The sequence below is a fragment of the Microcaecilia unicolor genome, chromosome 10 (assembly GCF_901765095.1).
Source record: "Microcaecilia unicolor chromosome 10, aMicUni1.1, whole genome shotgun sequence".
NCBI lineage: Eukaryota > Metazoa > Chordata > Amphibia > Gymnophiona > Siphonopidae > Microcaecilia > Microcaecilia unicolor.
In genome coordinates this window covers 179975484-179988280 of record NC_044040.1, presented here as the reverse complement: position 1 = coordinate 179988280, position 12797 = coordinate 179975484, and the positions used below count along the sequence as shown (strand labels likewise).

The 12797-nt window shown below is 42.9% G+C and overlaps 1 protein-coding gene across 2 annotated transcripts in view; it reads left to right on the top strand.

Moving 5' to 3' along the window:
- ANKUB1 (ankyrin repeat and ubiquitin domain containing 1) overlaps window positions 1-12366 on the top strand; it is a 28135-nt gene extending 15769 nt beyond the window's left edge. For both annotated transcript variants that reach the window (XM_030216093.1, XM_030216092.1), the window contains 3 exons: window positions 6061-6175; window positions 10319-11215; window positions 12018-12366. In XM_030216093.1, the coding sequence (XP_030071953.1) occupies window positions 6061-6175; window positions 10319-11215; window positions 12018-12102 (1097 nt within the window). In that variant the 3' untranslated portion in view covers window positions 12103-12366. The remainder of the gene's footprint in view (window positions 1-6060; window positions 6176-10318; window positions 11216-12017) is intronic.
- Window positions 12367-12797: the final 431 nt, after the last annotated feature.

Genomic DNA, 12797 nt, shown 5'->3' with positions numbered 1-12797 from the left:
GCAGAGACCTCATCAAGTAGTTGGCATTTTTTGATGTGTGCACTTTATGGTTAATTGGCTTCATTGCCACTGGAGCCATGGTGAAACCTTAGTTCCTTGCATCCTCAGATTGACTAATTGCAGTGCAAAGTTGCTTCAGGTAGTGTTATGGCAGGTGGAATTTGAAACATCAAACATGGTCAATTTTACCTCAAAGGAGTCTCAAAATCAAAACTCATCTATATAAATAATTCTCACCTCCAATTCTGAAGCTCACTGTGTGGCAGGGAAACATTGAAGCCCTGTACTGTTGTAGCCTGTCAGCACCACTCTCTCTCACTCTCACTCATACACCCGCCCTCAGCCATGCCCCATCCGGACATAATTCGCAACCCCAACGTTCTAATGAAGCCCCAAGCTCTACCCACTTCCGTGAAGGGTTCGTTAGTTTGTGGTGGTGAAGCCTCTCCACTGACCATGTCTCTCTGTCACGCCCTCGCGTCGAACGTGATGACGTTGAGGGCGAAACAATTTCGGTGAATGAAAGGAATGCAACGGAAAGGGAGGAGTAGCGAAACACGTGGAGCGTGTTTCCCTACTTCTCCCCCTGCCTCACAATCAGCTGCCAGTGCGCCGACAAAACCAAAATGGCGCCGAAAACGAGCATACAAAAATGGGACAAAACTGCTTCGGGGGGGGGGGGGGGGGGGGAGGCAGGCAGGCAGCCAGCCAGAGACACTCAAAGTCAGACGGTGCGAGGGAGGGACTTACACTCATGCCGTCCCCTCAACACCTCAACGTGGATGCAGCACCTCACAGGTTTGCTTTCTTTTGAGTGTATGGCGATGACGGCTGCACGGGGCAGGGGAAACAGAGATTAACCAAATTGCCTTCCTTGCTTACACTGCACTACATAGCCTTACGTCCACTCCTGTCTACAAACAGAGGGGAGGGAGGGCCGCATGCAACTCGGAGAGGACACAGGGAGAGACCGGGAGAGGGGGGAACCTTGCTAGCGCCCGTTTCATTTCATACAGAAACAGGCCTTTTTTTACTAGTACCTATATGTAAAGGATACCACTACAAAAAAACCTTTTTTTAGGACTATCAGAAGGTGGGCTCTCTTTCCAATTTTTCATGTATATAAACAAACATACATAGGCTGCCACACCATTTATTCTCATTGGTCCATATTTGTTCTGTCCAATTCTTACAATTTTTGTTTTTTTTTAGATATATATCAACTACAATGTGAGTTACACACATGTAAGTGGGCCCTTTTTACACACTATGGGGCTCATTTTCAAAAGAGAGAAACATTCAAAAAGTGGCATAAATCTGCATTTGGACGTTTTTTCTTCCAAAACATCCAAATTGAAATTTTTAAAACCAGTTTTTAGACGTTTTTCTATGAAAGACCATCAGAAGTGCATTCAGATCACAAGGGGGGGGGGGGGGGGGGGGGGGGCGTGTCAGGAGTATGGTAAGGGCAGAATCTAGGTGTTCCTAACACTTGGATGTTTTTCTGCCATAATAGAACAAATCAATAATACTATTGCTTTCGTGCTCTCTATAATTAATAATAATAAATGTATTCTCTGCACGTAAATCGTGTTCACACAGTCTTTTTCCTCTTTTAGTTATTTAATCTTTTAGACTTCAGATTTCACCGGTGTGTCTATTACATATCATAAACTACACCTCACCGCTATGTTTAAAAATAAACTGCGGGAATCCTCATTAGTCTTAAATGTTCTTAATTTTTTTACTTCTTTTTTACATGTTTTATAACCCTTAAACGTAGCACTTATCTTGTTTTCCGGTTTTTTCTACTGGTTACTAAGGCGCTCTACAGTGCGCTTCTGTTTCGTCAATCCTTCATCTGGAGCGATAACTTTAGTGTGCCAGTTCTTATGCCCTATGATAAAACATTTTATAATTGTTACTTCTTCTGCTGTGTTAACATTATTGTCTTATCTTTATAAATGCTCAAGTACTCACAGTTAGGTCTTCAAGCTACTTAGTTTTTCGGTCTTTTTTTATATATATATATTGCTCACAATGGCGCTGATCACATGCTTATATAGCGTCAGACGCCTAGCTGGCCTCTGCTTCCTGTAGCCTTTCCGAATGTTCGGGAAGCTATATCAATATCCGATCTTGTTTATAGAAGTCCGATCTTGTTTATAAAAAGACTTTCCATTCAATTTTATTATTTAACCCGATTGGTGTTAAAGATTCGAGTCTATAAATCCAACGTTGTTCTTTCTGCATCAATTTTCTGTTACGATCGCCTCCTCGTATATCTGCTGGGACGTGATCTATTACCAGACATTGATATTCCTTAAATTCGTGGTTCCTTTCTGTGAACTGTGAGTACTTGAGCATTTATAAAGATAAGACAATAATGTTAACACAGCAGAAGAAGTAACAATTATAAAATGTTTTATCATAGGGCATAAGAACTGGCACACTAAAGTTATCGCTCCAGATGAAGGATTGACGAAACAGAAGCGCACTGTAGAGCGCCTTAGTAACCAGTAGAAAAAACCGGAAAACAAGATAAGTGCTACGTTTAAGGGTTATAAAACATGTAAAAAAGAAGTAAAAAAATTAAGAACATTTAAGACTAATGAGGATTCCCGCAGTTTATTTTTAAACATAGCGGTGAGGTGTAGTTTATGATATGTAATAGACACACCGGTGAAATCTGAAGTCTAAAAGATTAAATAACTAAAAGAGGAAAAAGACTGTGTGAACACGATTTACGTACATAATAGAACAAAACAAAAATATCCAGGGCTATAAGTTGGATGTTTTAGTCTAGACCTGTTTTATTAATGAATGAGCCACAAAAAAGTGCCCCAAATGACCGGATGACCACTGGAAGGAATCAGGGATGACATCCCCTTACTCCCCCAATGGTCACTGACCCCCCTCCCACCCCCCAAAAATGTGATTAAAAACATTACTTACCAGCCTCTATGCCAGCCTCAGATGCAATACTCAGGTCCATTAGAGCAGCATGCAGGTCCCTGGAGTAGTGTAGTGATGGGTGCACTGCAGACAGGTGGACCCAGGCCCATACCTCCCCCTACCTGTTACACTTGTGGTGGAAACTGTGAGCCTTCCAAAACACACTAAAAACCCATTGTACCCACACACAGATGCCCCCTTCACCTATAAGGCTATTGTAGTGGTGTACAGTTGGGGGTGGTGGATTTCGAAGGGCTCAGCAGACAAGATAAGGAAGCAACGGTAAATATGTACCTGGCAGCATTTATATGAAGTCCACACCAGAGCCCCATTGCTCTCCTGGGATGTTTAGGGTACCATTCTGTTAAAAATGCTGGCCCCGCTTACATCCCAATAGCTTGATTTTCTACATGTTTAAACTTGTACATTTTTCTTCAAAAACGGCCTGAAAAGATAGACACATAAAACACAAAACCTTGTAACAAACGATACTTTTGTAAAAAACAAAAAAACAAAAGATGTTTTGCAGTTTTGAAAATGATCATGTTTCGGATTTTGAATGCTTAGCAAAAAAACTTACGCATCATATTGAAAATGGGAGTGGTGGGTTTTGGGGGGCTCAGCAGACAGGAGAGCAATGGTGAGATGTGTACCTGGGAGCATCTATTTGAAGTCCTCTGCAGTGCCCCTTAGGGTGCCCCATTGCTCTCCTGGGATGTCTGTGTGGCTAGTCTACTAAGAATGCTGGCTCCTCCTACATCCCATTGGCTTGAGTTTGTGCGTTTTGCATTTCGATTTTTTTTTAATGGACCAAAAAGATAAACGCACAGAGCACAATAACATCTAGCAAATAGCCATTTTTGAAGAAAAAAAGATAGACTTTTTTTTTGGTTTTGAAAATGGCTATATTCCTCACTTGAATTCTGGACATTTTGTTGGACTTAGACGTCATATCAAAAATGCTCCCCATACCACTTACATGCGCCATTACAGAATAGTGCTAGGTGCCCTGCTGTGACTTACACGGGTAAGTGTATATTTAAGCACACAAGTGCTAGCATTTTGTATATTTATGTGCATAAGATGCTCTTAAATACAGGCATCCAGTTATAGAATTAGAGGGACAGCCTATGTCAGGGGCCCTCAAATATAGTCCTCGAAATCCACAACCCAGCCTGATTTTCAGGATTTCTACAGTGAATATCTAATATAATAATTCGCACCTCCAGCGTTCTGAAGCTGACTCCGTGGCAGTATGGCAGTGAAGCCGTGTAGTGTTCGTAGGGTTCATAATCTCCCCGCCCTCGAGGGAACTCTGTATTAGAGAGTTGCACGGGAACGGGGTTCGCAGGAATCCCGTGGAACCCGCGGGATTCCTGCGGGGACGGAGGCAGTTCCTGCGGGGTTCCCGCGGGGATGGAAGCAGCTCTGCGGGGTTCCCGTGGGGACGGAGGCAGTTCCTGCGGGGGTTGTTCCCTCCCTCCGAGTTCCAGGGTCATCATCCGTCCCCCCAACCTCCTAGTTCCAGCGTCCCCCCTCCCTCCCTCCCAATTCCAGGGTCTCCCCTCCCTCCCAGTTCCAGGGTCATTGTCCCTCCCTCCCTTCCAGTTCCAGGCCCCCTTCCTCCGAATTTTAAAAGTCATCCTGACTTACCTCGCGCGGTACAAAGCGTGCAGGCTTGTCACTTACTTCAGTTTTCCCTTCTCTGTCTCTCAGCTCTGGTCCCGCCCTTGCGGAAACAGGAAATGAGGGCGGGACCAGAGCTGAGAGACAGAGAAGGGAAAACTGAAGTAAGTGCCGAGCCTGCACACGTTTTACCGCGCAAGGTAAATCCAGATGACTTTTAAAATTCAGAGGGAGGGGGCCTGGAACTGGAAGAGAGGGAGGGAAGGACAACGACTCTGGAACTGGGAAGAAGGGAGGACGGACCCTGGAACTGGGAGGGAGGAGGGAGGGAGGACAGACCCTGGAACCAGTGGCGTTCCTAGGGGCGCTGACACCCGGGGCGGATCGCCGATGTGCCCCGCCCCCCCGGGTGCAGCCCCCCTGGAACAGCGCGACCCCCCCGGCGAAATAACCCCCCCCCCCCCCCCGGGTGCAGCATGACCCCCCGGCAAAAGAACCCCCCCGGGTGCGCGCCGCTGGGGGGGGTGCCACGCGCCTGTTGGCTCTTCGTTTGCATGCTCCCTCTGCCCCGGAACAGGAAGTAACCTGTTCCGGGGCAGAGGGAGCATGAAAACGAAGAGCCGACAGGCGCGTGGCACCCCCCCCAGCGGCGTGCACCTGGGGCGGAACGCCCCCCTGCCCCCCCTTGGTATGCCACTGCCTGGAACTGGGAGGGAGGGAGGGGGGACCCTGGAACTGGGAGGGAGGGAGAGAGGGGGGACCATGGAATTGGGTGGGAGGGAGGGGGGATGCTGGAACTTCCCTTAAAAACATTAATGTGATTACCTTGCTAGCATCCATTTCATTTCAATGAGAAACAGGCTTTTTTTTACTAGTATATATATAAAATCTATCTGCATTCATTGCATACAAATAGATCTCATACCTATGGTGTAGTCTAAGTCAACCAGTAATATACAGCTAATGGTCAGTGCTGTATCAAGCTTCCTTGCTCATGGAGTTCATTCCATATATTAAAAGCATATTCACCTGAAGAGTACTGCCAATATAAATCACTGCAGAACAATCAGATGTATTGCACCTTGGCAGGAGTAACTAGCTGAGGATATTAACCTTGGCTTTAGTCTTAAAATTAAGTCAAGAAAGGGTAAGAGTAAGATCAACATCATCATTGTATTCACTCATTGGAATTTGTTCCACACCAGCTAGTGTTTTTCATACACATTCTGATTACTGATAGTAGCAAGAGAACATATTATTTATAGCCCTTGGTAAATTTAATTTCTCTGCTCCTTCACCCCTACATTCATGTTGTTTCTTAAATAACTTTGATGCTATGGTTTGTGTTTCCTGTGAGTGAGAATGCAGGTGTTTTTCACACCTATCTTCCCAAGAATGCAGAATGTTAAAGAGTGCAATATGCTCATTTAAACTTGAATCTCCAGAATTACAATGCAACTGGTTCCATCTCTTTGGCAGGCACAATGCTTCGCTTGGATGCATGGGATGGGTGGAAAGAATTCCTCAGTGGGTGTATATCTGGACACATATGCAATGTTCAAAAATATTTATCAGCAGAGAAACCAGTACTCAGGTACAGTAAATAAAATCTATAACAAATATTCACTTTTCAGCTTACATTGCTATGCATCATTAATTTTAAACAAGCTTGGACAATGCAAGAGTTTGGTTTCCACTTACAGTGCTATCTTGGTTACTTTCTGTCAGAGGGTGGTAGGATACTGCATTGATTGAGTAGGGCATGGGAATTGATATACTGCCTTTCTGAGGTTACAATCCAAGTGGTTTACATATTATGTTCAGGTATTTATTTTGTACCTGGGTAGGGTTTACCACATTTGAGGAGACAAAAGAGGACACAAAAAAATGAAATGCCACCCCTGCTGCAAGCCGAAACCCACCCCATTCTGCCCCGCCCTTCCGCATTGCCACCTTGAGCCCCCAAGAAAGCCATAGTCTATAAGCAGTGAAAATACTGGTAAAAGTAACAGAAATGCATTTTCTCCTGTACTCTGCTAAATATAAAATTAGAAAAGATGTACATTTCCAAAAAAAGCAAGCATCCATGAGCAGCATGTCCCTCTCTCCTCTCCATCCCCTTGTATCCATGTGCTGCATTTCTCCCTTTTCCCTTCCCCACCCTCCATATACATGTCCCCCTCACCAATCTTTTTTCCAGCTCCCCTCTCTGCACCCACACTCCATTCACCTTCTTTACAGACTCCCTCCCTCCCTCTATTCATCCACCTACCATTTTATTTTATTTTTGTTACATTTGTACCCCACACTTTTTCCCACTCATGGCAGACTCAATGCAGCAGGCAATGGAGGGTTAAGTGACTTGCCCAGAGTCACAAGGAGGTGCCTGTGCTGGGAATTGAACTCAGTTCCCCAGGACCAAGGTCCACCACCCTAACCACTAGGCCACTCCTCCACTCCCCTCCTGAGTCAGGCTGCTCTCCCCGAACCTACCTTAACGTGCCCTGGTTGTCTAGTGGCCTTTTCAGGGCAGGAAAGAACCCCACTCGTTCCTGCCCACTGCCGCTGATTTACTCACTGCCACTGCTGCTGCTTCAAAATGGCTGCTGAAAGAGTGGACAGATTCAACCAGCAACTTGTTTCTCTCCTTTGTCCATTGGCTCTGCATTAAGGAAAAAAACTCGTTTGGTGTTAGCATTATGTTAGCTTAGCAGGGTTTAAAAAAAGTTTTGGATAATTTCCTAAAAGAGAAGTTCATTAGACAACTGCATTTGCCTCCACCTGTGAACTGCAACTTCTACAGTCAGGTAGGCCAAGCTCAGCTTAGAACCCTGTAACTTTAGATTTTGATCCCAGTAACTGCTAGAGAATATATTGATAAATGGGGAACCAGGCCAGAGACAAGTGTACTGCCATGCTTAGAGATAGTAATGTACGCCATGGGCCACTGGAGAACCTTTTACATTTAAAGAACATTTTTGTATTTATTTTCTCTCCCCTACCTGTGAATGCAGCAGTACCTCTACCTGATAACAGTATTTTTTTTTTTTTTACTGGCACCCGTTGTGTGGCTCAGTTTGTCTTGGCTCCAGGCCCACCCTGACTCACATTTCCACATCTTCCTATTCATACCCGGGAGGAACTGTCTTTAAGAAAACATAAATCCAGATTAAAACACCTGTCTTTAAACAGGCCTATGGAGAAGAGCTGACTGAGTGATTGGGAGTTCTCCTGCTGTGGATTAGCTATTTTGGCAAATTTGTATATAATCTGCTTCTATCTGTCGTGGTGTGAGTGTTACTATCCTATTTGACTATGCAGTTCTTTTTTTATTCTGTTTTTAGCTTGTACACTGTCTTGGCCTGTTTTTTTTTTTTTTCCAGTAACGGTAGTATAGAAAGTTCCAATAAACATAAATGTATTTTTTGCACTGGGCTCATTTGCATACTATTTGGTTACATTGGGCAGCAAATTTTTGCCATTGCTCTTGCATGCATTATTTATTTATTTATTCCTCACACATATTGTCTCAAATAGGATTCAAGTTCAATGAGGCTCACAATATAACAAAAGTAGAACTGATAAGGCTTTCTGATTACATAGAACAAAGTGTATGTATGTATGTATGTATATATATATATATATATATATATATATATATATATATATATATATATAATATACAAAATTACTAATAACAGCATAACATGAAATCCTGATCATATAACATGTTTGCAATACATAGGACAGAATGTGAATATGAACAGAGTTGTTGTTATTGCAAGTTTAGTTAGAGGGTTAGTTATTTCAATTGTTAGAGGTTGATCTTATCAAGTGAGTTTTCAATAGTTTAGGAAATATGAGATAGACTTCAGTTTGGCGGAGTTGTTTGGGAAAAGAGTTCCATCTGGTTGTACTTTGGTATGAAAATCCAGCATTGTGGATAGTTTTATAATTTATTTTATTACATTGAGGGAAGCATAATACAAGAAAGTCTCTGGATGATTTTTTTAGCATTGCGTGTTGCTAGCTCTATAAGATTCTGCATGTAAGATGGGGATGAACCATAAATTATTTGGTGGGTGAATGCACATAATGTGAAAGTAATGCATAAATTTATAGGTAGCCAGTGTAGATAGGTCTAGGCCTGATTTTATATTGGTTAAGATTTATTCGTTATGTTTGTCAAAAGTGACATATCGGCATACATGAAAGAGTTGAAACCATTTAATTCAAGTAGATAACCTAGAGGTGCCATCATTATATTAAACAGGATGGGAGAGAGAGGAGAGCCTTGGAATACTCCGCAGTTGGGAGACCAGGGAGCTGAGATGAGGTCTGATTGTTTTAGTTGGTAGAATCTAGAGGTGAGAAAGCCCTTGAACCACTGAAGAACATTGTCGGATATACCAATATAATCTAACAGATTGAGTAGAATGTCATGATCCACAGTATCAAAAGTGCTGGATGTATCAAATTGTAAGATGATGATCTTTCTACCTTTACTTAGCTCTTTAAGTGTTGTTAGGACTGTTTCCGTGCACTAAGAGGGTCTGAAACCTAATTGGCAGGCATGTAATATTGAGAAAGAGTTAAGATAGTCCATGAGTTGTTGGGTAACCAGGCCTTTAATAACTTTAACGAACAGTGGGATACAGACCTGTAGTTTGAAACTTCATTCAATCTGGATTGTGGGTTTTCGGAAATGGGGGTTAGGATTATTTTTCCATTTTTTGAAGGAAAAATTCCACGAGATAGCATAAATGTTATATTTGATTGCAAGCATTGTAGGAACTGTTCAGGAGCTGATTTTAAGAGGTAGCTGGGACATGGGTCAAGTATACATTGAGAGGATGCATATTTTAGTAAGTAGTGCTTGACTGAGTTTAATGTTGGCTTGGAGAAGGAAATCCATATTCTGTCTGCAGGAAGGCAATTGTGGCATTAGGAAACCATGTGCTAAGCTTAAGTGCACAGCTCTAATGAAAGACTTCTACATTGGCCCCTTAGTCAGGCGAGATCTTGTAGACCAGTGGGAACCTACTTCAACCCTGTTTTCTGCCATTCTGACAGGGTTGCAGCAAGGGGTGGTCCAGAAGCTAGAGGGGGAAACCGTCGTTAAGAACATCACCTTACTATGGGCCCCTTTTAGAAAGCGGTGGTACCTGTACCGCTGCTTTGCCGCACACCATTTCGGCACTAGCACCAGCCTACCGTGGGAGCTGGCAGTAGTGCCGCCCCCACCGTGCACCATTTCCGGCACAACAGATTTTTTGTTTGGTGCCAGGGGCTTACCCGGTGGTAATCAGGCGGTGCTGCGCGCTGCCCGGTTAGCACGGGAACACTTACCGCCTTCTAAATAGGTGGCAGTAAGGGCTCCCCCTGGAAATGGCCACACGGCAAGTGTGCACTTACCACACAGCCCTTTCCTTTTTTTGCCTTTTACCCAAATGTGGTAAAAGGGGCCTCGGAGCCCAGCAAATCCACGTGCCGACACTACCGCGGGGCTCCACTTCCCGCAGTTTGGTAAAAGGGACCCTATGTTCTTCTTGTGGTCCTTTTATCAAATATATACCTGGTGACATTTGTAAAGGGCACCAGTCCCATCAGACTTAAATTGCATTAGCAGATTCATTCCATTAAAAATAAAAATCTGAAGACATGTACTATCAATTTTAGCATCATCTTATTTATCACATTGCTGAATACGGTTTGTACCATTATTTGATTGATTCAGGTATCAGCAGAAAGTGGTTCTTTACATGGCAGCATGTTTTGGCCACCTTGAACTTGCCAAGTGGGTCCTGAAGCTGGGAGCAAGAGCAGATGAAGCCGTTGGTGTTCACCCTTACCGAGAATGGTGTTGTGAAACAGATCACCCAGATATCGCCAAATGCCCAATCCATGCCGCTGCGGAAGCAGGTCAGCTCCTGATACTAAAGACGTTCATTAATTTCAATATCCTGTGCTTAGAATGTCCAAACCCACTGGGGCAAACGCCACTGAAAATATGCATCAAACACAAACATAAAGATTGTGTTCGATATTTGGTCATGAAAATTTGGTCCATGGTTTCTTATCCTAAGCTCTCTCTTCCAATGAAGATCTACATTAAAATGAAACGATGGCTCTACGTGGCACAAAAACATGTTCTTGCCAAAAAATGGTTTTCTCGAGCTACAACATTCAAAACTCGGGTTGGGGATACTGTTCTTGTTGATGGTTTCTCAGAGCCTAAAATGAGCTCAACAGGACTTTACAAAGCCACAAGAAAGAGCAAAGAGACCAAGTCTTACAAGCTGCCAGTCCTAAGAAATGCCAAACATTCTGGGGTAAAATCTGATCATGGAGCAACAACTCTGCAAAGCCAAAATATACAGAATTTCAAGCTACCAGTAATAGAGCACACCAATCCTGAGCCACAAGAGATGAGAATGGTTTCCAGGACTGAGAATAACAATATGCTGATGCCGCAAATCCCTCTTCCCCCAATTTCAAGCATCTCTGCTCTGCGACCTCAGTATTATTCTGCACCTAAAGCCACGTTACTTATCAGCTCTTCCCTGCAGACTTTCTCAGAGCATAGTGGAAGAACACCAAGGGAGAATGCGATATATTGCTTGGCGCTTGCCAGGTACAGTTTTATGTTTTATTTATGGATAAATGTTCAAACGCAGTGTTCATTTTAAATGTCAGCTGTGGCATTTAAATTTATGTATATTTAGCACCACTAACTCTATAGAAGTGGCAGCATTCAGCTGCCATATATATAGCTATATGGTTTAAGTTAGGACAGCTTTTTTGCTGGCCTAAATTTATCCACATAGCTATGCAGATAGCTTCAGGATTTAACTGACTAGCCACAGAGTTAAGCAGAAAGCCCAACCTCCACCCCAATGCTATCTGGATAGTGCTGAGACAGGTCTGTAAGAAAATTCAGCACTATACTGGTTAATGCTTTTGAATACCTGGCCCAAGTGGCCAAGCCAGGTCACTAGTACCTGGCAGAAACCCAAATCGTGGCAACACTGCATACTACAAATCCCAGGGCAAGCAGTTACTTCCCATGTCTGTCTCAATAGTAACCTTTCTCCCGGTACACATTTTTTTTTAATAAGGATCAAATCCTCCTGATGGAAAACTATTGTAACTGTTTATATTTAAAGCAAAATGGCATCTGCACGCATCATGACGATATTCGCTAGGTGGTGGTGGCATTGTTTAAGTGAGGTGGCCGGGGTAAGTATAGGCTTAAGTGTGCCATACGTTGCTGCAGTTCAATAATTTGTGATCTCATGATCAATTCAGTGCTTCAAACTAGCCACAAACCCTAGGTCCGCTATTTTTAATTGGTACTTTATCAAAAACAAATGACACCATTCCAAATAAATATGTTGCAATTTAATGAAAAAAGTAATGATATTATCTTCTTTTAGTGAATTTAAAGAAAAGCCATGGCTTCAGCAATTAGAAATGGCAAAGGCTCTGGCCAAGAAGACAATCTGCAGACCTGCGCGTTGAAGATGGCACTGAAGATATGATTAAAATCAAAAGGAAATGGTATGCTAGAAAGACCTAGGCAGTCTTTATAAATCTTGTATTAAAATATACCCATGTCACCTAGCATAGCGTTCATAGATTGCACTGAATAAAGGCCTTAAACAAGTCTTAAAAAGGCACTTCAACCTGGGAGACTCCTAGTCTAATTCCTTTTAAAGATTGACAGAAGTTTGGACTGTCCACCTATTTATGTATTTTGCATATTAAATCAAGCTGATATTTCTACATCTTCTGGACTCTCTGTTTTGTTTTTCGTTGTTTGTTTGACCGCACTGCACTTACCTTTGAGGATCTCGTTCTCTTTTTGTGTCTTTTGAACTCCTAGTTGTGGCTGAACTGATATAAGATCCACAAGTGCATAGTCTAAAAAACCTGTGCTACAGAGTTGCAGAAAGAGAAAATAAAATTTAAAGAATTAATGTTCCTAGTGAACATGTTTTCCCCCTTCAGCTATTCAGCCTCTTGCAGAGCCCTCTGGTAAAATGCCCAAGCCAATCTTTAAAGATAATGCATGAGAGAGATTTACATACAAGGGAGGTAGTGGGCATGCAAATTTCTCTAATGCATATTCATTAAAGATATCCTGAAAATCTAATCTGCTGGTGGCCCTTGAGGAGTGGCAGTGAAGACCAGTGGACTACATTGTTTGCTCACCT